Source organism: Vanellus vanellus (genome assembly GCF_965231255.1).
Source record: "Vanellus vanellus genome assembly, chromosome: Z".
NCBI classification, from domain to species: domain Eukaryota; kingdom Metazoa; phylum Chordata; class Aves; order Charadriiformes; family Charadriidae; genus Vanellus; species Vanellus vanellus.
This window is the reverse complement of record NC_138908.1, coordinates 85,093,915-85,121,865: the sequence shown is the minus strand read 5'-3', so window position 1 is coordinate 85,121,865 and position 27,951 is coordinate 85,093,915. Positions and strand designations below refer to the sequence as shown.

At 44.9% G+C, this 27,951-nt stretch overlaps 2 protein-coding genes across 2 annotated transcripts in view; both read left to right on the top strand.

The window, feature by feature from the left end:
- The window catches only part of HDHD2 (haloacid dehalogenase like hydrolase domain containing 2), a 105,430-nt gene that overhangs the window by 36,618 nt on the left and 40,861 nt on the right, over positions 1-27,951 (top strand). The gene's annotated exons all lie outside the window — the stretch shown is intronic.
- Positions 604-26,278, top strand: SKOR2 (SKI family transcriptional corepressor 2; the record flags this gene model as incomplete). The annotated part of the gene is made up of 7 exons (XM_082497600.1): positions 604-2,853; positions 3,601-3,661; positions 3,987-4,061; positions 11,293-11,358; positions 11,748-11,846; positions 17,353-17,420; positions 26,216-26,278. The coding sequence occupies exons 1-7, from the start codon at positions 607-609 to the stop codon at positions 26,276-26,278; spliced, it is 2,679 nt and encodes an 892-aa protein (XP_082353726.1). The 5' UTR covers positions 604-606.

The following is a 27,951-nucleotide window of genomic DNA, read 5'->3' as shown; positions in this document are numbered from 1 at the left end:
TAAAGGATGCGCGGGTGGCGGCGGCGGCGGCGGCGAACGTCGAAACTTTTTTTTTTTTTTTTTTTTTTAATTCATATTCCCCTTTTCCGCGCTTTCTCTGCGGGGTGCGAAACGGAGGAACGCGTCGGGCCGAGCTGACGGGCGCGGAGGCTCCACGGAGCATCTTCTCAGGGCAGCGGCGGGTTTCCAGGACGGGGAGGCGGGAGAGGAACGGACACGCGTGTCCGCTGCGTGTTTCGGGATGAACCGCCTGTGGGTTTGAGCATCTTCCTACCGGGAGGGGCCGGTTTGCTTATTTACCGCCATCTCCGCACGTCGGAGAACCGGAGTGCGCGGAGGCGGCCCCACGGTCACCCCCCGGCGAGGCCAGGGTGGGTTTGGGCGGGGGTGGGAGTCGCTAAGGGTAGCCAGCTCCTTCCCACGCCGGGAGCCTCGAGTGGGGGGGGGGGGGGGGGGGGGCTGTGTGCGCTTGTGGCGGGGACCCCAAATCCCCACGGGGTCCCCCCCATCTATTCCCGGGGGGGGGTCCCCGGCTGACGGCGCTGTCTCTCTCTCCCCCTTCCCCGCCCGCAGCTGGAGCAGAGCAGCCCCCCCGGCACAGAGGCGATGGCGACCAGCCCGCTGCCCGGCCCCACCGACATCTTGCTGCCCTCCCCGTCCAGCGCCTACCCGCCGGACCCCATGAACCAGCCGAGGTCCGGCCACGCCGCCATGAAGCCCAACCAGGTGGGGCAGGTGATCCTCTACGGCATCCCCATCGTCTCCTTGGTCATCGACGGGCAGGAGCGGCTGTGCCTGGCGCAGATCTCCAACACCCTCCTTAAAAACTTCAGCTACAACGAGATCCACAACCGGCGGGTGGCCCTGGGCATCACCTGCGTGCAGTGCACGCCGGTGCAGCTGGAGATCCTCCGGCGGGCCGGGGCCATGCCCATCTCCTCCCGCCGCTGCGGCATGATCACCAAGCGGGAAGCCGAGCGGCTCTGCAAGTCCTTCTTGGGGGAGAACCGGCCCCCCAAACTGCCGGATAACTTCGCCTTCGACGTGTCCCACGAGTGCGCCTGGGGCTGCCGTGGGAGCTTCATCCCGGCCCGCTACAACAGCTCCCGCGCCAAGTGCATCAAGTGCAGCTACTGCAGCATGTACTTCTCCCCCAACAAGTTCATCTTCCACTCCCACCGCACCCCCGACGCCAAGTACACCCAGCCCGACGCCGCCAACTTCAACTCCTGGCGCCGCCACCTCAAGCTCACCGACAAGAGCCCCCAGGACGAGCTGGTCTTCGCCTGGGAGGACGTCAAGGCCATGTTCAATGGCGGCAGCCGCAAGCGGGCCCTGCCGCCCGCCCCGCCGGCCCCGGCCGCCGCCGCCCCCCCCGCCGCCTGCCACCCGCTGGGCTCGGTGAAGGCGGCGGCCGCCGTGGTGGGCGGCGGGTTGCTGAGCCCCCACCTCCTGGCCGGGCCCCCCGACCTCCACCAGAAGCGCCCGCGCTTCGAGGAGGACGAGGAGCTGCAGGAGGCCGTGGCGGCGGCGGCAGCGGCGGCGGCTCACGGCGGCAAGAGCCCGCGGAGCTACCCGGTCATCCCGGTACCCAGCAAGGGCTCCTTCGGCGGCGTGCTCCAGAAGTTCCCCGGCTGCGGGGGGCTCTTCCCGCACCCCTACGGTTTCCCCGCCGCCGCCTTCGGCCTCTGCCACAAGAAGGAGGATGGCGGCGGCGGGGCCGATGCCCTCGGCGGGGCGGCGGCGCACAAGGCCGGCGGAGGGGCGGCGGCGGGCAGCGGCCTCTCGGGGCTTTTCTGGCCGGGCAGGAAGGACGCCGCCTTCTACCCGCCGTTCTGCATGTTCTGGCCTCCCCGCACACCGGGCGGGCTGCCGGTACCCACCTACCTACAGCCTCCGCCGCAACCCCCCGGCGCTTTGGGCTGCTCGTTGGGCGACGGGGCGGGCCTGCTGCGCCAGGCCTTCCTTGACCTCTCGGAGCCCGGCGGCGAGGCGGGGACCGCGGGGCTGGGCACACCGCCCGCCGCCGCCGCTCCCCCCGCCGCCGGGCCCGCTCCCGCCGCCGCCGCCGCCGCCGCCGCTGCCGCCGTGCGGGACCCGCTCTTCGAGTCGCCCCCTGGCGGCGGCGCGGAGCCCGCCTCACCCGCCGCCTCAGAGGGCGGCGGCGGCGGCGGGAGGGTCTCCTCGCACCACCCGCATCTGCTGGAGGCGGCGGCGGCGGCGGCCGGGCGGAAGGCCGGCGGTGGGTACCACCACTCCAGCGCCTTCCGACCGGTGGGCGGCAAGGAAGACTCGGAGAGCCTGGCCAAGCTGCACGGCGGCGGCCCGCCCCGCTCCGCCTCGCCGCTGCAGCTGCTGCTGCCGCCGCCGCCGCCGCCGCCCGAGGAGGCGGGTTGTGACCGGCACCCGCTGCCCCCGCCGCCACCGCCGCCGTCGCACCCCCCTCACCGCCTCCTCTCGCCTGGCGGCACCAGCTGCAGCTTCGCCAGCGAGGACAGCAGCGAGGAGGAAGAGGACGAGGAGGAGGAGGACGAGCCCGAGGTGGACGTCGAGGGGCACAAACCCCCCGAGGAGGAGGAAGACGAGGAGGAAGAGGAGGAGGAGGGCGAGGAAGACCCCCGCGGCGGAGACCCCTTGGCGGCCGGCGGCCGCTTCCCGCCCGCCCGGGGCCTGCCGGAGAAGGGAGGCCGGGAGCGCCCCGCCGCCGGCCCTTTCAGCCGGCCGCCCGCTGAGGAGAAGCCTGGGGAGGGTCAGGCCCCGCCGCAGCTGCCTCCCGGGGGTTCCCGGGCGGGCAGCGGCGGCAGCAGCCCGGCGCACCATCCGTCCCTGGAGGAGCAGGCCTCCTATAAAGATGTAAATAGCCCCTTCAGGTCTCTTCCCGCGGCTACTGACACATCCCTCGGGGCGGGAGAGGGTCTCCTGGGCGGCCAGGTCCACCTTGCCGCCATGTCAGGCACCACCCAGACCCCCACAGCCCCCACCGCCATGTCAGGCTCAGGGTCCCCTTTGCCGCCATGTCAGGTGCCGTGTCCCCAGCCGGCATGGCAGGCCAAGGCTGGGCTTAGGGGGCCACGGTTGGACATGGTCCACCCCACCTTCCCCCTTTCTCCCCAAATCAGGCACCTAAGAGGGGTGGGGGCCTGCTCCCCTGCTGTGCCCGTTCCTGTGGTGAAGCGCTTCGATGGTGGCATGACTTTACAACATGGCGGCCAAAGGCCAGCCCTGGAGTCTTAACAAAAATAACTGGCAGATTTATTCGGTGGGTGCCAGGCCCAGCGGGGTGGAGGTGCGTGATTGTCGGCAGTGTTTGTGGGCACTGTGCTATGGCCTCACTTCCTCGTCCCAGATGGGGGGAAAAGAATCCAGGCCCCATCTTGGGAGGGGTGCCCTCACCCACCCTGCGCCTTGCCGTCCAGTATTTGACGGGACGTGTGCTCCTTCTGTAAGGTAGCTGTGGAAGACGCCGCGGTGGGATTCCCTAACATGTTGTTTCTGTGGGCACGCTTTTTGTGCCAGCTGTTGAACTGCCGAGACTGTGTATGTGCCCCTAGTTGTTTTCCATGCTGATCTTGTGCGTTTCCCTCCTTTCTGTTTTTCTAGAATCAGAAGAGCAAGGAGATTAATCAAGTCATCTTGCCGACCAAGGAGGACTCCTTCTCAGGTGAGGACAGGCGTGGGTCCGCCCGCTCACCGCGAGGTGTGGGAATTCACAGTTCTGCAAGCGGTGTGGGCTTACTCTCCATCGCTTGATTTAAACAAAAATGAATCACTTCCGTGATTTCAATTAAAAAAATCCATTAAACATTCTAATAGTCTCTCTATGGTGGTAATTTGGCATTATATTCATTCGCATCCAAAATGCGCCTCTGTGCATGCTGAATATACAAATATATATTTACTTTTTTTCTTGATTCTGGCATTCATTTTGGTTTGCGGTTTCTTGCTGGTAAAAGCGTTCTAAGCGTGGCGTTTTGTTTGGATTTCAGATAAGAACAAGGAGCATAATTTTTTCATCACTGATTCGGAGCCTTCAGGAGGAGACTTCTGGAGAGATATTGCAGGTAGGTAGGCTCAGAAGAAGGTAGAGGATAAAGAGACAGAGACTTAAATTCATAATCAAATGTCTGAATATTTAGTACAAGGGTAAAGATAAAAACAATTCCAAGCAAATATAACTGAGAAAAATGCAAATAGGTGGAAAGCATTGACTTTAATAGGAATAAGATTATTAATTGCTGGGCATATTTCAGCAGAAATTTCAGAAATGTATCAGGTTACACAATGAAACAGGCTGGAAAAGCATAAAATGACAATAATTGAAATGTTCTCTTTGAAACCTTCCATTAAAAAGGATCACAGCTTATTGCTTTTAATATCTGTCAGAAAGACATTAAAGGTGTTTTATGACATCTATGCCAACATTTATATTATCTCCATGATAATGATCTCTACACAAAATGTATAATACATTTACAAAAATTACATTATACAAATTAAATGAAACCACCTTTTACTGATTGCTAAATGTCTCCAAGGGGTTTGGGAAAGACGTGATTAGAAGTTTTGATACTAAGTTGTCTATTGCAGTGTCTTAAGGAGAGGGTTTTGTTTCTTGGGAAAAAGGAATCTAATTTTCCATTTATGTAATGCAAACTGCCTTGGCTTTGACTATTCACGGTTAATTGACTGTCAAACGAGGTTGTTATCCTCAGGCAATGTCTGCAAATTTGCCTGTCAAATGAGACAGAGAGAGCAAGCGGGGAGAGAGAGAGTTGTACAAGGAGTGGAAATGAAGAAATGGGATCTTATAGAAATCTTATATAATAGCAGAGAACAATTGAAAGATCGCAAACGTTTGGAAATGTACCCCATTTCAAAGGGTATTTTTTAGACATATTTAATAATAAAACCTGCTTTAGCAATGGTATATGAGGAAAAAACATATCAGTGTTTTAGATTTTTGTAAATTTTGTGGTTGAGGGATTGAGGTTGTGGACCAATGGATAGCACCTAATTATCTTCTGTACTTTCAAATAATTACCACTGAGGGTACAGCAGTGATACTAGGCAGAAGTAAACCTTGAGAACCTAAGAATTTTTAGGAATACAGTACACTGTGCATAGTCAGTGTCCTTACTGTGGCTAATTTCTTTTGGAAAAAATATGTACTTTTTGTCTTTTAGAAAATGATTCTATCTGTGCTCATTTTAAAAGTAAATGGCGATACTTTACTTAGATGTTTTAGCTCCTCTCTCTATGTAAAATTCCAAGTGTTTTGTATTGACACTGTGAGTCCTTCATGGTAAATCTAAATGTAAATTTTAGTTTTCAAAGATGTGTCCTACCCTGCACGTTTCAGCTCTGTGGAGAGTCTTAAATATATTAAGTAAACTGAGAGCAGCACTTGGGTGTCTGAAGGTCTCGGGACTGGGTCTGAGATGAACTGACTGTAAAGAAATGCCTAAATATTTAAGTGCTCCTTTCTGAAGAAGATTTCTGTGCGCTCTCTAAGCAGTTCCATTATCTTCAGAGGGATTTATATTGGTACGTCTGTGTAGGATTGGGCCTTCTTAATCTTGCCCAGAATTAGTGGGTTGTGTTCGCACTGCTTTTGTGTTCAGTTGTCAAACCATTTTGCAGAGTATTCTGGCTCTCTGGTTTCTTTAATATACTTAATACATTTACAAGTTACTTAAAGCTGTGCCTTCTTAATAAGATTAAGAAAGATGAAATGAGCCTGGAAATTCCTCTCCGTGTGAGATGGACTTGTATTTATCAACTAAACCTAGTAAAGACCGTATTAAAACAAAAGAAGTATTTTCTGTGCCAGAGATGATAATTTTTAAGTGCCTATGTTTGCTTCTTATTCTCAGTATGTCACTGAACTTAATAATAAGCGGAGCTCTGTGCAAGGCTGAAATAGATACAGGCTTGAAGATCCCGTAGCCATTCGTCCTGCATAGCTGGTAAACTGGCGATGAAAATCCCCCTTCCTTTTCTGTCAGGCAGTAATCAGAAAGAGCTCGAAATTATTCAAATTCCCGTGGCAGTTTTGAAAGATAACTGTGACTAACTTACGTAACTGGTCCATTTTTGGAGGAAAACTGTGGTTTGCCATCCTGACCCTCCTTCAGCAGCTGGAGTTGAAGGGTAGAAGAGCTGTGTGTGTCCGGCACAGCACAGCGTCGCAAGGCTGCCTTGCAAACACTGCGCATCTATTAAAGAGAAGTTGTGCTCTGTAAGCTGTTCCTCAACCAATCTAATTTTTTATCTGTTTTAATGAGAAAGACGAGCTCTAAAATTGGGTGTTAATAACAGCTAGAAGTCAGCTTCTCAAATCTTGTTACAATTTCCCCACTTTTTTTTTTTTATTATTTGTAAAAGATGGTTTGAAGGGCCTTTCAGGAAAATTCGGGCTAGAAACAGTGAGCCAGATTATTCTTTCATTTACTCTTAAATATATGTACTGAATAACTCTGCAAATATTGGTGCAATTATTGTAGATTTCCAGTGGCTCATAGGGAAGCCCGGCATTTATTATGTGTAGCAGACTGGATGGTATTATAGTTTTTACTGGGATAAGTGGTAAAGCATTGGATCCAGAAGGTAAATGACATAGAATTGTATTGCAGAAGGTGTATGCAAAAAAGTTAAAAGTTGAAATGGGGGAAGATGAGGCGAAGTTTCAGCTGTGGGACCCAGCACTGCAGATTAATAGATAAGATTGTGTATAAGTACATGGATCTGCAGGACAGACAAAACTGCAGATGGACTGTAGGACTGGGTCCTTATTTACTATTCCTGTCTCTTTTCTCTTCTGTTATTCCTAACAAGCTCAGGAGCTCTCTCTGAATTATTAAAAAGGGGTGAAACATTGTTGAATCTCTTTATTTTTTTCAAGTCTTACAATAATAGGTGCATTGTTGTTTTTTAAAGCCCCATCTTCTGGAATCTGGTGAGAATCTCACCTTCCATTTAAAACAAACCAGGAATTAGAAATTTTCTAGCCCTCATGCTTCTAGATTAAAGTTATGAAATGCTTCCCTGATGTATGCATGAGGTTCAGACCGAAAGCCAGTTGATTTGTTGCCTCTGAAACATTTCATATTTTTAAGTCGGTCACAGTTTTTGAACGTTCAGTTTGAAATCCTGAAACTGTTTTCTCCTCTATCCGTTAGTACTTCAACACGGATGTTTTTTTAACCGGATCTTCATGTTTTAAACTTTAAATGGAGGTTATGAATGAGGCTTTATATGTGCAAAAAGAACTTGTTTGTTTTAAAGTTAAACCACTTTCGGGCAAATTAACATTTGAAGCTCCAGATTTTAAAATGTGTATCTGCCCCAGTGCAGGAAGGCACTTAAAAGATGCTTATTGAATTTCCTAAAATAGGCATATTTTCCCCAAGTCCTGATTATCCTATTGATTATTCCCCCCAAAAGCAGCATGAATATGCACGATGCATGAGTATTTTCAGTAAGGGTAGGATTTCTTCAGGACATACACAAGAACTGTGCGTGTCTTAAAGCGAGTAATTACTTGCAAATACAAATGGAGCCTTTGGACCTCTGAAAGTCTGCTGGTCCACATCTGCCTATATTTTTAAAATGGATATATATATATATTTATAGCCAGAAGATACCAACATCTTCACTGCTGCGGTCTTTGTGTCTGCCGACAGCTCTCTCTGCAGCTAAAAATACCGGTGGACATTTAAGTTACGGTAGACCATCGATGCTGCGGGCTTCACAGCAGTAAAGCTCACCTGATAGGAGTGAGCTGGAGACTGTGCTTTGTGATATTTAAGTACTGTCCAGGAATAATAGGGCCGACACCGAGAAACAGGCGGGTGGATGATTTTGGTTGATGTGGTGTGGCACTGCAGATGTAGGAGAATTGGACTGGGGACAAGGCACAGTGCTGGGAGTTAGGAGAGCTGAGTTATATTCCCGCTCCATCAGAGCTGTGCGCTGGGCAAATCAGCTGCCCATTGATGTAGCACAGTTGTTTGGGCCAGCGTGGAAATCTTCAGCTGCGGTTTGAAGAGAAGCTTTGAGAGCTTCCTGAGGAAGGGTTGCAGGAGATTGCTCGAGATGGCACAGCATGAAGAGGTAACCTAGCTATGTCTAGTTTGGTCTTGTACATCGAGGGCAATGTGCATTTATTTTGGGGAGAATAAATTTAGAAATGTTTCTGTTCATTTCTTTTATTAAAAATTCAAATCTTAACTACTGCAGTGGGTAGAGCTAATAAAATGTTGGCATCACAAGAGCTGAGGTTGTGTCTATGTACAAATTGGGACCTCTGGTTTTCAGAGTACTGCTAAATTTGAGGTGTGTCTACTCACAGGCATCATTTCTGCTTTCCTCCATGGGTGGATGTTCACGTTCTAGGTTAGGAAAGTAGTTTGTGTAAAATACAATCTGTGTACCTTTATTCCAGATTAACAATGTCTGTGCACCTGAGCTAGTCGGGAACAACAGAGGTACCAAAAGCTTTAGCTGAGGCACTGCAAACTGGCTATGAATACTTCGTCCCCTTTTCCCCCTAGCCAGTAGACAGTTGAGGTATAGTTTGATTTTTCTGAATAAACTGAAATAGGCCTCTCTTAAAGAAAAGCTAGGTGTCCGTACCGGGGGGCTGCACAGCTTTCAGTGCTGCTGTTTTAAATGTTGCTACAAGTTTGTGTAGACAAGGCCCAAGAGAGTTATGGTGGAGCTATTAGAAGGGGAAGTGATTTTTTCTTAGACTGATTAAAATTCTTTGGGCTTTCTGTTTGTTTGTTTTTAAACACCTATTTAGCTTTTAATTAACATTTAAGAGAAAGGAAGCTGGTTAAATATTCAATACCTCCTCCCTTTCAATTAAGGTAGAACAGTACACAACGCATGATGAGGCCTCTGGGAAGTATGGAAAAACGGAGAAGAGCAGGCTCCTGATTATCATTTTCAGGGGGACTGGAGAGGTGAAACCCATCTGATTATTATTACCATTAACAGTAATAATGTTGAGGCTTTTTTTGAACATCAGAAAGCAGTTTAAAAATGCAGTTATTCTTTAAAACTGTATATGCTGGGTTTTGCCTTTAAATACCTTCACTTTTCCCATCCTGTTCTTTGCTTATTTCAGGGGCAAGGCTGGAGGATTTTTTTTTAATAAGCCTTTTTGGTAGCTTTGTAGGGCTGCTGCAGATGCTGGAGAGTTGTTCTTCATGCTACGTGCCCTTACTTTCTTTTTGATGCCGTTCTTTCAGTCCGAGCGAGTCAGCAGCCATACGGCCCCGAAAGCTCAACCAAGCAAGTGGGAAAGAGCTGTGTTGCCGCCAGGCTTTGTGCTGGGATCTAATCTCTTACCCTTTTTTTCCTTCCCCTTGTGAAATCCAGTTACCTTCTCTTTGTCAGTCTTATCCCTCAAAATTGCGCATAAAACATCCAGAAGAGAATGCCTCAATGAAATAAATTGATTGGAAAAACATACTAATGTTTATAATTCAGTAAACATCCTTCCTAAAACTAAATTCCTTCTTTTTGATTTTATGTACTCTAATTTATCTAACAAAATACTTCGTTAGCAATCCTGTTTAAAACAGAATTATGTTAACTAAAAAAAAAGACCATTTTATGTTATGGAAACACCTCAAACCGCTGCCCAAAAAGTGATGTATTTTAAGCTAGCTATTTCTTTTAGTGTGGTGAGACAACTTACCTGTAGTAAATACTTTGTTTATCTCAAATATCATACAAAAATGATTTTTTTAAATCATTGTGTTATATAAACAGATTTTTGAAATGGAATTCCTGGCAGCGGATATCAGTTGTGTAAATGTGTATGCCTGAATGAGTGGTTGCCTTTTTTTTTTTTTTTTTGAAAGAATGAAGAGCTAAGAGATGCTAAAATGCACAGCTATCGGATATGTTTCATATACTATGACTTCAGGTTTACTGGATATAAGAATACATTGATTTTTAAAAACAGAAATAAATGTTTTGCAAAAAGATTTCTGACTGCATATAAATCAAGACTTTCCAATTCAACCTTAAAATTAGCTTATTGTGATGACCTACTATCAAATGTATGGTGACAGTACAAGTTTTTTAGGTAGCTGCTGTCTTACCTGTTGTGTGGTGACCTATTCAGTGCTATGGCTTTTTATTTTTAAAAAAACCCTCCATGATTCTTTCTTCCAAATACATAAACATGAGTAGCTTTATATGTAGATATGTCTTGTGATTACTCATCAGTGGAGTTAATGATGTGTATTTACTGGCTGGACTACACCAAAAATTAGTGCAGTTAGTTCAATAATTGGTTATTTACTGAATATTTTCTTAATTATTGGGAGTCCATTTCTACTTCAGCTGTAAATAATAGAAAATCTCCCATATTTTTTCCTGGCTTTTTGTTTCAAAACCCTGTTCATAGAAATTAGAGGAAAATTTCACAGTTCCAGAGGATAATGAAAATAACACTTTCTGTCAGTGCGTTCATATTTAAGTCAAACTGTCATCCAGGTGAACTTAACGCCTTGTGAAGATTTATTTTATTTTATTTTATTTGTGAAGGAAAAAGGCTGAAAGAAATAGCATAGGTATATCTGGAAATAGTCAAATTCTGTTATCTAGAAAAGTCTTTACTACTATATGATTAAAAGTTCTGTGAGCGACCTAAGGCAGAAGTCTCTGAATTGGTTGACCTCAGAGGTATATCCTTGGGATGCAAATATCACTAATGTCAATTTTATCTCAGCTGGATATAAATTATATCCAGTTACAATAAGCCCGTGCCATAGAGCTCTAGAAGACGGTAAAGTTAGAGAGCTGATGAAGGCAAAGAGGCTGGTGCAAAAAGGATTTTGTCTGTGGATTTGGGAACAGGCTCCTGCCCAGCTAGATACCATGGACTTTCCATTGTGAAGAGAGGAGATGAGACTGTAGAGAAGGCTCTACCCTGTTTTCAGCTCATTCCTCTGATAGGAACATCTTCAAGAGGGGTTAAAGTGAAAGCAGGGATCAGTTTGGCAGACATGTAAGAGGAGTGCTCCAAGGTACGGAGGAGACATCAGCTCTTGACACCAGGAGCCCGTGGTGTAGATAGATACTTTAGAAGCAAATACAAGTCCTGCAAAGGTTTGTGCTACGCACACAGGAGTTTGTAGATAAACCTCAGTCTTACTCTTTCTGTATTTTTTTTTTCCGTTTTGCTCTAGATTCTCTGAAGCAGTTGCATAGTAAAGACAATACTGATGAAAAGCAGTATCGGTAAATTAATAACTCTTCTTTCTCTTTTTTAAGGCGAACACACACAAGAAACCAATTCACCTCATTCACTGAAGAAGGATGTAGAAAACATGGGGAAAGGTAAAATAAATAAGGGCCTCTTACATTATAAGACTGCTCTTTGTTTTAATAGAACATGAGGATAATAGGGGGCACTTTTGTTCTGCACCATATTTTAAGCTTGTCAAGTAACATATGAATAATATATGGACCTTTGGGTGGATATAATTGAGATTAATGCATATATATCAATCAATACATGACACTGTAATATAATACTTTAAAATAATATATTGCATTGATTTATATTCATGGCTTTCTGCACAAAATCTATTGTAGGTCTATGCAACACTTTTTTTTTTTGTAACTGCTAAAATATTTTGTCTTACAGTAATGAATTGCTCTGCAATGGTTCTTTCAAGAATTATTTATACAGATTAGCAAAACCACTTTTCTTTTCTCTTTGTTAGAAGAACTCCAGAAGGTTTTGTTTGAACAGATCGACTTACGTAGGAGACTAGAACAAGAATTCCAGGTGTTGAAAGGAAATGCGTCTTTCCCAGTCTTCAGTAAGACACATATCTGTGGTTTTGGTGTAATTTGTGGGTGGTTGCTTGTTGTCAGATTGTTAAAAAGGGAGAGGTATGTTCTCAGGTATGTTGGCAGGATCTTTGACTTAGTTCTGCTGAGATTGATGGCACTTCTGCTGTGGCCTTTCAGGCTGCCCAAGCAAGTCTTCTGTAGGGGAAATAGGAAGCTGGATGTCTATTTTGGTGTATATTTTAGTAGTTTGAATACAGCAAGTAGACAGGAACACGTCTAGAGCTTCTTGGGGTACAGCGATGGTGGTGATCGTAACCAGCTTCTTGGAGGCGTTTGAAGGCAGGCTACTTCATAGTCATCTTTAGGTGGTTCTGTCTGATGCCGGAGAAGTGATTTGACCTGTGCTTAAGGAGTAGAAAAAACTGTTTGGGTTTTTCCTCTTGAGATGGGCTATTTGAGATGGCCCTTTCACCATGGCTGATGAGCAGGGTGCTACCCAGGGGTGATGGAATGTGCTGGACATCAGTTAAATAAAAATAAAAATCAACAATTAGCAGGGTTTTCATAAAACTGCCAGAAAGTTGAACTGCATGCACAGGGATGCAGAAAAAGACCTACTGATGGAGGTCTTTTGAATTACACTGGCAGCAACAGGGGAAAGCATGCGTCCAGGAGAAATCCCACATAGATCAGGACTAGGTAGAAGACACAATAAGGGCTCTCTAACATGCAGTGAATGTAGTGTTGCAGAGCTGGAGTGATCAGGGCACCTCCATTGCTCTCTCTCCATCTGTAACATAGCACTACACAGGGATCAGCACTGCCGTGCAGGCTTCCCTGTGCCTGGCTGTCACGGCTCTGCAGCAGCCTGCCCAGCCAGTCCCCCTAGTTCAGCGTTAAATGAAAAGGAAAAAGTGTGTTTGCACCCACTTTTTGAATCTTCATTAAATCCGAAGGAGATCTGACAGCATCTCCATTCAGTATTTTCCTAACGTTGATAACGTGAGGTTTTTTAAACTCTGTGTTTTAAAACTCTTGATTTTTGTCCTTGATTTCCTGTGAGACTGTATGTGGATGGAGCACTGCGCAGTTACCTGACTCAGAGTAAACCCAGATAGATACATCAAAACCTTCCCAGACTAATTGTCAGGGTCTTCCGCCATTTGCTAACTTCTCTTAATGCCCGTGTGACTGAAACGTTTGACCAGCCCTCAGCACAAAATGCCCTTGTACTGGTTTATTATAGTTTCTTGAAGGGTTCAGAAACTCTCTGTTTTGTTAGTCCTCTTAGTTCTTTAATTAAAAACTCCAGGGACAAAACCCAATATTGGGTTATTGTCCTTGAGGTAAGTCAGTCAACCAAAACCCGCTGCTGCAAGCTGAGGAATGTTGCACCTCCCTCCCTGGATTGCAGGAAAAGATGGGAACACAGTCGGTATTTTCCTATTATTTAAAGAAAATATGTTTTTTCCCCTTTCTGTAGCACTGTATAGGGTAAGTTCAGGGAAGCATGAAAGTGTGATGACTCTGGGAATGACTCCATCTTTAGCCCAAATATCAAAAGATGTAGACAGGTTCACAAATAAAGGAGTCAAGCCACCTGAGGTGATACAGATATTAATGAAAGGAGGATAACCTCATCCTTCAGCATAAATTCAGTCATTACTGGGTTTGGGAGTGAGGTAATTTTCAAATAATTTGTGTAGATCAAAACACTGATGTGTGGTATTGGCGAAATGGCATCTTGGAGTTTTGCCATTCAGGTCACTCATTTATCCTTTTGTTCTTCTACAGTAAAATTAATGCTCTGTCATTGCTGTGTAAATAAACACTGCAATTAAACCACATGAAATACAATTCAAATAAAAGAAAAGAACACATACGGCCGACTAAGGAAGTGGCGACTGTGTATGCCGGTTTGAAAAATATGTGGTTTCAGTGTACCACAAAGTAGTGGTCAATTTTCTTCAGGATTAAAATAGAAAACAGATAATGTGCTATAAACAATATATACAAGTGACCGTAAAACCTATTTACAGATTTAGATTTACCAAAAAACCACCCCCCCTCCGCATATAATAAACCAAGAAAAAGGGTCCAAGTAAAGCTTATAAGTGTAAAATCCAAGATAAGTGTGGTTTGTCCTCTAGAGCAGCATGTGTTCTAGCAAAAGAGATGGGGTCTGTTCCAGGATCTTGCTGCGGATGGGGCCGCTGCTTTAGGTCAGGTATTGGGAAACCTGGCAAAACAAGTCTTTTCTAAGTTACTAACTGCCAGTGGTAGTATTGGACAGGGCAGGGGTAGGGAGAGATCCAGCTTGTGCTGGTTTGAGGTAAAACAGAACCAATTTTGTTCAGTAACTTCGCTTCTTAGCTGGGCCTCTTCCTAAAGGAAGGTGGAGGTAAAATTGAAATGGTATTGATGGATTTATCACAGTTTGGAGACACCTGAGGCTGTAGGAGGGAACGAAGAGCAGGCAGGTAACAAGCTTTATTTCTCTGTCTGGCACACTGCAGTATTGGGCTGGCTGGCCACGGGAAATGCACCTCTGCCCTGTCCTTAAAGCTGCTGAGGACAGGAACACACTGCCAGGGTAGTTCTCACTCCCACGGGTGGGGGTGGTTCTGCCTATGCTTGGCATTGTCTGTGGGTAAGTGAGGAGTCTTTGGCTTTTAAGTTTGCTCTATCCTTTTAAAAAAGGAGAAAGTCCATTCCTGTTTCAGTAGGGTGCCAATGTGTGAGATGTGGAAAATGCTCCTGTTGTGTTACCTGAAGTTGACTTGAAAGTCACCTTTTTTTTGGTCTTGCCTTTGGAACTGAGCACATTTGGGGCATTACACATTGATAGCATCAAACCACCACCCGCAGCAGTGCTATGCAGTGTTGTGCGTAAATGGTATTTGGTTTCCATGTTCTCCTCATGGCAATTGCTGTTAAATGGGGACTGATCTTATTTGCAACTCATTTAGCAGTGCTGTGCTGCACACTTCTCTGTGGCTTCTTGTACCTGCTTGAAATGTGGCCTGTTATACTTCGTAAAATAGCAGACCTTGTCTTCTGCTGTCTGCACCTTTCTTTTTATATTGCTGTTGTACTTGAAACTGCAGATGAGGTTTTCCTTTGCCTGTAAGACTTCTCAACCAGAGATCACTTGAAGAAAACAAAAAAAAAGATCAGATCACTTGAAGAAAATCAAAGAATTTGCTGTCCTAGTAGAAATATGGGCACATGTGCATGGTCACAGCGCGTTCTCCCAGAACCGTCGGCTGATTTGTACCTTTAGTGTTGGCTGGCACGTGTTTTGTCCGGCTGCATTTAACATCATGGTAATAAAATGGCAGAAACATAGTCTGCATAGTTAAAGTATTTAATTCTGTGTTAAGAAAACTGTTTAAATATTTATATCTTTTCTCTTGGGTATTGCTCATTGCTTTGTCTGTAAGCATTCAGAGTCAGATAAATGCTGCTGGAAAAAACACTATCCTTACCATTAACACCCCATTTCCACTGTGAGCTTGGACATTTGCAGTGCAGAAGAACAAGATCACTGAGCTCTTTGTTCTGAGAGGTGATGAGCCCGTGAAGAGGCAGTCGAGAGGAAAGTGTTGAGAAGAGAAGGAAAATTTCTCCATATAGTCTACTCAGAGTGAAACTGGAGAATCTCCATCATAGCTATCAGCCTTTAGTGACCAGGACAGGAGTGGTCATCATTTTATGCTGCACAGCTTTCTTGGGGCTAGGAAGAGAGGAATTGCAAACCTGCTTTATTTTTGTTGGCTTCTTTTTCTGTTCGAGTTGGAGTAGAAGGAATAGGCTGAAAACTTCTGTGGGCATTTACCTGAAATCTGAAGAAAATTACTGAGATAATCCATCATATCCTTTTCTTTGTGGCTGTGCTGGGTCCTGATGGTTTCAGCCTGACGCATTTTCTCACTCTTTCTTTGTTGCATTGCTGTTTCCTTGTTGTCCTAAAGTGCCTCCTTACCTTTTAAACAACAACTTTTGCTCGTCATTCAGAGAGGGCAAAATTCTTGTGTGAAAGAGGAGGACCGAGCTCGCACCCCTTGCACTTTCTCCTAGCCCCTTCCTATACCCACGCTTGATGAGGACACGTCCCCTTTCCCCCTAGGCGAGGTACATCCTTTCTCTCCACTGTATCATGCCATGGTTGCTCACTGCATTCTTACTCTTGCTTTTGGGGTTGAGAAGTCGTGATGAGGCTGTGCAGCTGGTACGAGAGTGGGTGGGCTCCCAGCACTGCAGCAGCACGCAGAGTATTAATAAGAGCTGCTTGTTACTCACCTGAGCTCAAATCCTTCCGTTGCAATTTAGGTGTTTCTGTGACTCCCATTACTGTGCTATCAAAGTATCCCACAGTCATTTAATCCATTAATCCTCCCAACGCACTTGGCAGCTGAAGCAGTGCTTTAGTGGTGATGAAAGGAGGCGCGGAGAGACACACACATGGAGTCCAGTAGAGCAGGTATTGAACCCAGGCTTCCCGAGTCCTGGGCTGGTGTCCCAGCAACGAGCATGCCTATTATCTCTTCTAATTGGTTAGTTCTAAATAAACCATTTTAGCTGCCTTGGCCTTTCAGTGTTCTTCTTTAGGCTCTGGGTGTTGAGGTGCTCCATGCTGTTTTCTGTTGGCATTCGCCTTGCTGCTCCCGTGTTCCAGGACAGGTCTCCTGGATCAAAATTATGTTGGTTGGAATGGGTTTTCTTTCCCGTTCCATTTAATAGTCCATCAGTGCACCTAGGTCTCTGTCATACAACTCGCCCAAGTTGTTTGCTTCTTGTCAATAGTTTTGTTTATATTTTTCTGTGTTTTTCCCAACCTCCAACAGCAATGTTACGGAACACAGAGCAGCAGTTAATCTTCTACCAAAGGAAGTTTTGTCTAAAATGGTTACTGAGGAGGAAAATAAGGGAAGGAGGCGCTACTGGAGCAGGAAGGCCTGGCCTGTGCTGTAACCCAGCTTTCTAGGATCTGTATTTCAAAGACTTTTTCCCTTCTGAGTTCCACATTACTGTTTATGGAGCTTTAGCCTGAGTTTTGTTCAAAGCCGTCAGCACTATGTTATGAACTACAAATCAAACCCTGCATCCTTGAACGCTTTTTTGTTCTCACATATTGGACATCCCTATTGATGTCAACAGATTTATGCCTAAGCAAAGAAGAGCAGTTTTTGCTTTTCTCTTCAATGCTGGTAGAAGTTTGACTAATGACTGCAGAGTCTGGCCCATTGAGAAAATCACTGTGAGAATGAATGCCAGCAACAGAGCCTTAGCAGCCTACATTTGCTAATTGGGGAAGTAGCTGAATCCAATTTTTCCACGGTTTTTCTGTTGTCTACTGCGTGTCCTACTAGAGAAGAAGTTGTTACGCATGCTTTTTAATTGGCTGAAGGGCTTTGTAGCGCTTCACAATTCCTCAGTAGTGATTGGGTTTGATTTAACATGACTTACATGAATTCTGCTGCGTGGTCTCTGTTTTAATTACCGCATCTACTTTTTTTCCCCTTCCTGTAGATAATTTTCAAGATCAGATGAAGCGGGAACTGGCGTACCGAGAAGAAATGGTACAGCAGCTACAAATTGTAAGTTGGCCTTCTCTGCTAAAAATGTTATGAACTGTGGCTTTATTTTTTTAAAATGCACTCCTCAAACTTTTCCTTTGTGAGCCATGCAAATGTCCTATTACCGGGCTCATATTACCTTATACTTAGCAAGATGTAAGCATGCAGTTCTCAGCTGGTTTAGAGTCTAATTACCTGGAGATTTACTTTCATACAGTAACCAGATGGGTCTTCGTGTTTCAACTGAACGAAATGTGTTGACTCAACACTGAGAGGTACTTCTTCTGAGAGAAACGTGAGGGCTGAATCAGTAAACCCTTAAGTAATTAGATATTTCTACTTTGTATGAGTTGCCAAGGGGTGCATTTCAGCCCTCAGTAGGGAATCAGTGCAAGGCCAGCTTCTCACTGGCAAATAAACCTTAGAACGCGTCCTTTTTCAAATTTCAGCTACTAGAAGAAGTGCTTAACTCAGCAGTAAAAGATCGAGTTGCCAAAACACAGTTCTGTGCAGGCGCACGTTGCTGTTTGGGCTCTTGCGTGTTATTTTAAAATCAAGAGGGATTTTGTATGTGTGTGTGTTAGTGCAACTCTGGATCATTGCGTACAACTGTGCTGTTTTGAAAGCTTGACACACTTAATCCAGTACAAGCAAGGGGTGGAGTATGTGAAGCTGTTTCTTACTCAGGTACTGCTTAGTGTGGTTTTAAGAGCAGGTCATGATAACGAATGGGAGAGTACCAGCTAATGCTGCTTCTGCTAGTGCTTTTTCTGTGATTAGTCTGACATTATTCAACAGGAGGGGTTTGAAGCAGGCTTGGCAAAGATACCCACTTACCTGAATCAGCCCTGTGGGCAAGCATCTAAATTTTCCTTGTGCTTGTCACAGGCTCTGGTTGCGGAGAAGGCATTATCCAGCCTTCTGGTACTGTCATTTTCTAATTGATGAGTTAGGACATAAAAATAAAGCTGAAGGCCAGGATTGTCAAACTTGTGCGCCTATGTTTAGAGGCATTTAGGAGTGGCCTTATTTTTAGAGCTGCCGAACATTCCTTCTCCCCGTTCCTGCTGACTTCAGAGATTTCAATGAGACATGGAGGGTGCTTGAAGGAGGTTGTTTATGGAGGAAATTCAAGTCCAGAACATCTTCGGAGATATTTTTGCTGCTGGTCTCCATTGATGCATCCAGTTGTTACTCTGTTCCCCTTTGTCTCCCGATGCCAGACAGGGAGTTTGGCTTGATCTGTGAATTGCACTGGCACAGAAAGTGCCATTAGGATGTCATCCTGAAAACTACTTCACCTATTGCTTTGGACTCCAGGCAGGTGACCTGTCTGATTCCTGCTATGAAGCATATTTCGGCACAGAGTTTGTGAGCCCACTTCAGCCTTTATCTCTCGTGTCAGCTGAACTTGGAGCTAACTCACTCTTCCTCCTGGGGAGAGAATGGATCATCTCTGCTGTTCACGTTGTGGCCCACTTGTGAAGTTGTTACTGAAACTGGATATCCCAGACTTGCAGCAAGCCAGCTGTGGTGGTTTTTCTGATTTACAAGAAGTGGAGAAATCACAAGGTTCAGTGTAGTGCTTTTTCTTGGGCAGGAAAAGAAATACAATCATGTAATTCACACCGTTTTCACTTACTGATGCATGCTACAGAAAGACTAACAGTCATTTAATCATTAAGCAGAGCTGCCCGAATATACTTACAGAGACTAGTTTCAACATTTAATGTACTGCACCAACAATTCAGGACCTCTCCACTCACTGTGGCTGCCTGAGTTTAATTATTATTAATAGAAATGTTGTCAAATCATCAGTAAGTCTTTATGCTCACATTTGGGTATCCTCGATATCAGTGAGGCAGATCGTGTATCAGTGAGACTGATAAAAAGATGTTTGCATATGAAGAACAGAGACACTGTTGCAAATAACGAGTGTGTTTGTTGAAGCTGGGTGCAGAAATCTTCGCTGATGTTTTGGTTGATAACTGAAATGGAGTCAGCACTTTTGCTGTGATAATCCCAGCAGTTACTTTAATTCGTTCATGTGAATGTATTTTGTATAGTTATATCTAGAATTAAGATTAATGAGCTGAACGTGCTAACAATAGAACTCCTTTGGCCTTTTTGGGTTTTGGCATGGATGAATTAAATCTCTTGGTGCAGAATACACAAAAAACATGTTTACTTTTGTTTTTTTGTTTGGTTGGGTTTTGTTGTTTTGTTTTTAACAGGGGTAGGTTGTTTTGGTTTGTATGTACCTGGGACACTGTACTATTGGTTTAATAGAGCTGCCCATGCCTCATATTCTTGTTGACACAGAAGTGCAAAGAGAAAACCAGAAGTGTTTAAATGCATACTCAGATTTTCATTTTACTTACAGCTTCATAGGTGTATACTTGTGTTGGATTTAACTCAATATTTACTGGTATAATTAGCCTTAGAATTTGGCTTAATTGCTTTTTTTATTTTACAAACAATATAAACGCACAGAGTCAGTTTCTTTTGGCTCTTCTCACTGCTGGAGGAATTTACAATTTAAATTAGTCCTTCCTGAAGATTGGTGCATGATCGTTAAGGCATCTTTTGTAACAGTGGATATCAGAGGCAGGTTTTGCCCTCACAATGATTTCACTCATCCTGAACTGGAATTTTTCAAACTGCATAACTGAGTAGTCAGACTTTCAAATAAACTGCCTTGGTGTTTGGTGTGTCAGAGATGTCTGGAATACACCAAGCTGAAGCTAAGCATGAAATAATTAACCAAATATAATTATATTTGAAAACTTTCTAGTGTGAACGCCCACTGTAACCTGACTGTTAGACGTGCTTCATGCCCAGCCAGTATCGAACACTAAATGTAACGCTTTTTTCTCCCAGTTCTTGGGTGACATCGTGAAACTGCAGCGCAGATGGAGATGCTGAACAGCCACGCGTGGCGGGGAGCCGCGCTGAGTGGGGTGGCAGCGGGAGGGGGGGGACGGACACAGGGACACTGGCGTGGGCTGCGGGTGCCCTCTGCTGCTCCCCGGCGGTCACTGCATCCGCGGCGGCTGCCAGGGACGAGGGTTGATAGTCTTCGTTAACAGCCTCAGTTAAAGCAGTGTTTAATCAATGGGCTTTTATTTTAATGCTTTGTCCGCTCTGGACTATTGAAAAATTATTTTATGGCTTCCTGAAAGTCAGGAGCAAGGCTCAGATCATTGGGAAAATGCAGGATGGGTCCTGTTGTTTTACATCCTGTGTCATGGATGTTGACTTATTTGGACATAACCTGGCTTGGTAGGTAGCTGGAGCAGTGGGACAGCCGTCAGTGATTTCTGTTGAGAAAGGAGTTGGTCAGAGTGCCTGGAGAAGCTACCAGAAAGTATATCGCAACCTGTTTGTGGCAAGCTCTCGGCCAACTGATCACCATATTTAACAAGCACATGGGTCTTAAATCGCTGAGTGTGTCTTTCTCTTCCTCCTTCAAAGTGCTGTCTCCCAGATTGGCAAAGTACAGCGTGTGTACTTGGAGGTCACTTGTAAAATACGGATTTTACATATGGATTCAGGCGTGGATCATTTGGCTTCTCATATTAATTGGTACAGAAAGAGCCACTGAGAAGAAATCTCTGCGCAGCAAGATGGGGTGAATTCTAACATGGCACATGTGGTGCAGCCTCAGAAGAGCTCACGTGCCTTTAGAATTGCCAGTTTCTGTTTAGTTTGACCACAATTCTTCTGTCAGGACAGCCCACACAGCCTAACAAAGTGCTGACTCAACTCCTGCTTGAAACTCTGTATCTGTCTGATACTGTCTTCTGAGCAACTGTATTAGTGGATCAGATGCAAAAGAGATTAACTTTCTTCCTAGTTGCCTGGTGGGAGAAAAAGATCAGTAGCAACATTCCCAGGATGACGATTTTTATCCTTTGATATTTTTGTGAACCCCTCTAAAACACTGCTACAAAGAAGTAGAGCACCATGCAATAAATTTAAGCTCCTGCAAACAGGCTAGCTTTTCTTAATTTCCTTTCAGGGGTCCCTTACAAGTAGTTTGTGGATTCTCAGAAAGTGCTGACCACAGTTGTAACTTACCCATCAGGAAAAGCTAAGGTGGTGTTTATCACCCTGCCGTCGTGGTTTATATAACTAAGATCAGGTAGTGATCAGTCCCACTGATTTTACATAGGTGTAAAAGGCAGCAGATCTTTGAGGCATGTTAGAAATGGGATTTACTCAGGTAATCCCTTGTCTTTCCAGTTCAAGTGGAAAGCATTGGTTTGGTTTTGTTTAGGGTTTTTTAAATTTATTTATACTCCCATGAGTATAAATAAATACTCAAGCCCAAACCGCATCTGAGTTCCTCCTCACTCATCTAACTTGGAGCTGGTAATAATGTTCAGAGCTCAGAACTGGATGCAGCTGGAACTCCTCCGATGTTTGATGGCCTTCTACTCTCTGTGCTGCTTTGAATCAACTCTGTTCTTCAGAGGCAGGCAATAAAATAAGTCAGGAACTATCTACCTGCAAAATTTATTTCTATCTCTGCATTGTCTTTCACCCTGATCTTTAAAGATTCACAACGAGTGTTTAAAAGAAGAAAAAATCTACAATGTGGTAATGTTGATAGAACTTCAGAGGTATGAGATCATGTTCCTCTGGGTCCTGCTGTAATTAAGAAAAGTGCCAGTAGTTTTAATTCCTATTTTAGGTTGTATATAGAAAGTAGGTGCTTTGTACAACTAATGTATTCATTACACAAACAAGGAATATCCACATTTTTGTGCATGGAGACCTTGGTCACTGCATGCCTGTCACTCCATATTCGAAGAGTAGAAATAAGAAATAGCAGCGCTTTATTGGAATTTCTGTTTTGGTCCTCTACTTAAAGTGGTCCAGCTAGATTGATTGACCTTGACAAGAATGTTAGAGGCAAACATTGGTTCAGCAGAATGGCTCTTGGATTTCTTGAGCTGCATCTTGTGCTGAAGTGCCTGTCCACTGACACCCAGATAATAACAGGTAAAAGAGCATTTCTGTTCATTGGGTCTTGCAGACTCCAAGGCAGATGTCATAACCTTGTGTCCCTCCCCCCAAACCAGAGAAATGTTTATATTTTCTCTCAGTAATTTCTTCTGTGCTTTAGCAGTTGGGATGATATTGCAGGCCTGTTCCTATGTGTTCTGTTATCTTCATTTGACTTTTAGTAGAGTTCTTCTCCAGATTTAGTGATACAAATTGGGAATATGTCCTTTTGATGCTGAAGGTAGCGTACATATCCCTGACTGTACAGAAAACTGAGCTGAGAAGTACTATTTTCAGCAGAATTTTGTTAGCCACTGTCTGCTTTTTTAAGACAGGTGAGCGAAACTTGTATCTTGACAATGCATTTGGGTGCGCCTTGGGTTAATAGGATGAAGCTGTGCCTCTGTCTCCAGTAAATTCAAATGTTGAAGAAAAGGAATGTCTTGTAGAATTAATGGTTATTAAAAACAGAAGTAAAAGCTTCCTTTCCTTTAGAATCTGCAGAAATTCTCATAAAAAATGGATGTGTGTGTACCAGAGACCCACAAGCCAGCCCCTTCTACTGCCTGTGGGCAGAATCCTTTTTCTATGGTATTAGTGTGCTCCAGTACTTAAAAATACATAGGGGAGAGGCTGCATACTCCAGCCACGACTCTGCGTTGCCTTGCATCCTGTGCAGACCGGTTCACTGTCCTGAGCACATGCCACTGTCCTCCCGGCAGGGAAGAGTCTCTGAACTCAGCCCACACAGCTATAAATACTTTCACAGGCCAATAGTGGGGACTTGCGCTCTAGGGTAAGCTGTTGGCTTTCCATTCCTCCTCCAGCTGTCAAAGACTCAGTGCATGCTTTTTCTTCTCCTTAGTACCACACGTTGTTCTACCCGGAAGCACCATGTGTGCAGAGACTGTAGTTTTCCAGTGGCAGTTCAGCTGCACATCTGCCTCCTTCCCTGCGTAAATACGCTTTGCATTTGTAACGGCTCTCTTGGCTGGACAATGTTCTGACTGAGGTCTTAAGTGCACTTTCTGGAAATTAGAAGTGTTTAATTAAATACCCGTAGGTACACATAAGATAATAGTGCTTTGGGGTACTGAAGATTCCCTCTACAAGCAACAGAAGTCAGGGTGATATATCATTGTGTATCCCACCTAGAGATGGGATGCAAAGGTAAAGTCTCCAGAAGAGAATGCTGTACAGAAGCAAGTACAGAAGCAAGATATGCAAGTGCAGCAGGGATCAGATACGCGCTTTAGAAACTAATCCCCGATCCCATCTGCTTACCTGCGCTTTGGTTCATGTTGTGGAGCAGACTTGAAGCTTGCAGACTGGATTCCTTCTGAATGAAGCAAATGGAGATGTGTTCCAGGAATGCTCGCAGGAGTGTGCTCTAGCTCTTAACAGATGATCAGTACCCAGGATTAGAGTAGAGCTAGTCTGAAGAAAAAAAAATCCCAAGAGAAATGTAGTATGGACACTGGGTCTTTCTCCTGCACCCTACAGATCTGCTCCCACTGCAATGTATTTCCTATTAGTGTGGACTTAGTCATGAGAAACAGATTACTTGCTACTTAAAATCGAACTATCTGCACTTTGTTATTGCTGGCAGGGCTGTCCACCCTTTGAGAAGGGCCACACATTGGACCTTCAGGCCCATTTGAGTGCTGTTCCTATCTTCATCACAACAGTCATTGTGGATGCACAAAAGAGGACTGTATTGTCTTCAAGAGCCCTAAATACTAGTCCACTGCAGCACTGGAGTTGTCATCTTCTGGAAGAGCTTTTGATATTTAACTCATGTAGAACGTAGTCATTTCCCTATTGAACACCCACCTTTCCTAGTTCCATTTATTACCAGGAGAATGGATCAACCAACACACATTGAAAAGACGCTGATGTGCCAAATATAGCAGAGAAGTGGATTAAGAACAGTTAATTTCTGACAGAATGTACCCCGTTGTATTATCTAGGTCAGTACAGCTTGGGAGGTGTCCTATATAATTGGCGGCCATGCAAACTGATGTTGCCTGTTGGCCGTTGTGAGTGGGAGAGAGGAAGAAAGCAGTTGGTGAAGCATCACGGGTCTCAGCTGAAATGTGGCTTATCCAGGCAGTTTGTTTGTGGTTCACTTTTGAATCTAAACCACGCGAAAGGGTCATCAGGTAAACAGTTCCTTTGCATACTCCTCTGTGCTGCAGTTTGGAGAGGAGTTTTCCAGCCTTTGCAAACACTGTGGCCTGGAAGGCAGATCTGTTCAAGGCCTCGGGGAGAGGAGAGCTCTTGTTTTTGGGGGGGATCGGGCAGCAAAGCTTCCTGATAGCTTTCAGCTTCTGCGAAGGGTAGGGGTTATAACAGTAGTGAGACCAAACGCCTGGATCCTGTGTCTTTTCAGGTCATCAGTGGTTTGATCCTCTCAGTTTCTGCACACGTATTTTGCTGTTCCCAGGGCTGTGGAGTCGGGGAAGCAGCATGCCCTTGTGAAAGGCTTCTGCTTTCGTTCAGCCAGGTGGCTCATCTTTGCAGACACTGGTGCTTCCCAGTGCTGCTGCTTTCAATCAGATTGACCTCCTTTCCCGAGAGATGAAGGGGTTAGCTTCTGAGCTGCAGGTGCCCCTTTCTTTCCTCTCATCCTGAGCCTTCCTTGCTCTTTTCCCTATTGAGGAAGGCAGGGATGGAGAGAAATGACAATGCGGATACTGCACTTTACACCAGCCCAGAAGCACAACTCACACAAACGTCCTCACATACTGTGGGCATAATGTAATTAAAACCACAACAAGGATGCACAAGAACACGTCAGGTGTATAGTCAGTGCATATGGATATAAATTCGTATGCTTCTAGTATGTTATTATTTGCATGGGGCAGTATGCTTGAACTCTGTGCATTTGCCTGTCTGTTCCTTTTGCTGTTTTTGCAGCTTAAGGCCTCGCTCTTGACTTCAGCCCAGCATATTTGTCAGCTTGCAGTAATTCGACATTATTTGTGAATATATTCTGGAGTGCCTGACAGCAGAAGCAGGTCACCTCCATGTGCAGCAGCACCTGGGAGCGTAGGGGCATAGATTTTCTGATCCCAACCTGAATTCCTCAACGGTCCTTCCAGAAGGCAGCATCAAAGAACAGTGAATTTGTAGTCACTTGGCTTCCCAGCTACGGAGAAATCTCAGAGCAATTTAGTTTTGTTGCATTCTGAAGGCCCAGCGTTGAAAAAGAGCAACCCCGTACTGTATTCCCAGTAGCCAGTGAGCACGTCATCCCGCTTCATTTCTAAATATAACTACATTCCCTAATATGCCTAAGTTCTCTGTTTTTCTTTAATTATTTGTTTCACTTCATTGGCTTCCCTCAGATTGATACAAGTCAGCGATAATTATTATGAACTTCCTAATTATGATGATATAAATATAAGAAGTCTCGTGCTCCCAACCTGCTGTTTTTCAGCTCTACAGAGATGCATGTTTGTTGCCTGCTCTGTTACAGACAGCTGATTTTTGTAATCTCACAGGTAGCAGAATGGGTGGTGGCTTTACTTTTGCCAGCGACTGATCTAAACAAAACATCGGAAGACAATTTGTACATTGGATTTTAAGATATATCTGTTGTTTTAATTTGGGCCATTTTTATTTTTTTCTCCTTCAATGTTCTTGCAGTTTTGTAAAGAGTTCAATCCTTTAATTTAAAGTACCATTTCTTAAAATGATATAAGGAGGCAAACAACACCTTTCATTTGCAGGGATTCCAGCTTGGATGTTTTGTTAGCGAAACCTTGGCTTAAAGCAGCATCTTTGTTTCTGTGTCATTGCAGATTCCCTATGCAGCAAGCTTGATCAGGAAAGAAAAGCTCGGTGCACACCTCAGCAAAAGCTAAAGGTGAGCTTGTGAAAGAAGAGACTTTATTCTGCATGACATGGCTATCAAGTTTTTCTTTGCAGCCATTGCAAGAATTAAGAGAATCTTTCTGTTCCGTGATGTTACTGATTCTGGTCTGAAAACTCTCCCTGTGTAGGTGTCATGCTATGGTCTAAAGCTGGTAACTGACATGTCACACGAATTATGAGGCTTCACTGGGGTAGGACATGGTGTTGAGAGTTGACCATTGGGTGAATCCAGGTCTGAAGATGTGCTTCTACTCTATGGCACTGGAAAGTGGCATCAAGGTCCTTCAGTGGAAGGAGGGAAATAGCTTGGCATTCACAGTGCAGTAGAAATTCACACACGGGCAGGTAGGGATGGGTTTTTCTGCCAATAATGGAACTTCTTCAGCCCCAGGAAAGAGCAGTATATTTTGGGCGCTTTACAGAACTACACCAATACTGTCTTCTATAGTTCAGTCTCCTCCAGGTGCCTGCCAATTACCTGGTTGCCCATGTGCAGGATCTTCCTAAACCTAACACTGCATTTTTCAGGAGTGTTTTTTAGAAACGTTCAGTTAGAAGAAGCACTGTCCCCATCCTCAGTGGCCTGGGAGATTCCATTTTCAGGTGCTAAAGCCTTAATATTTAAAGGACATTCTCTTTTTTCCAGTAAAAAGAAGATTAGGCTTGAAGACAGAGAGGCAAAAAGTTGGTAGCCCTGCTACTGTGTTATGCTGCAAAATCTGGCTTGTGGATTCACTGAAAAAATCCCTAAGGTAGAGTAGGCGGATTAGAAAAAAGCTATTCATATGTAGAGACCTTGGTAGTCCACAAAGTAGAGGTATTCAAGAGAAAGTCTAGGGCATTTGAGAAGGGTTTGATAACATAGATGATGGAGATCTGTCTGGGTGATGGAAGAAGCAGATACTTAAAAATAAAAACATTAAGTATAGAGTAACCAGATAACCAGTATCTGTGGCCTCGAGCTCTGCCTTCTGAGATAAGGAGATTAATCTAAGCGTCGAGTTGGTCTGTTTTGCCCTCTTATGCATACTTTCTTGCTGATTGCCAGCATTTTTCAGTTGAGTCTACATTAATCTGAGCACTGATTTAAAATAAATTCAGGGATATTAATATGCTGAATAAAACAGTATGCCTCCCCAAATGAGAAGCAGCAGGTCCTGCCCTAAGCGCCTTGTCCAAAGCACTGATCTCCAATAAAAGTCTGCCTGAGGATGGCAGCATCAGATGAACGGCACCGTTTGTTCCCAGCATCAGGTTTTCATCAGCTGACAAGCCCTGCAAGGAAGGTGCTGGCATCACAGCTACGAGCATTGCCTGTTTATTTGCTGAGAGTGAAGGATGGATGCATTTCTCATGCTGTTTTTGTTTCCAGTGGCACACCATCCCTGCAGACACCGGGGATTTCTCTAAGTAGGCCCTGGTGCTTTTGAAAGATTAGTTGTTACTTAACTGCTAAGCTAAATCAGTCAAGCAGAGAATCGCAACTATATTGTTCAGAAGCAATTTCAGATTCTCAATGTGCCAAGCAGAAAAGAGTTGCCTCAAGAAGAAACGTGTATGCACATACATACCCACACAATACACCAAGGGGGTAAAGACCCTGTGCGTTGCAGAGCAACCACTCAATTAATGCTCTGTGTTTCTCGCCAGTCCTTTGCTACCT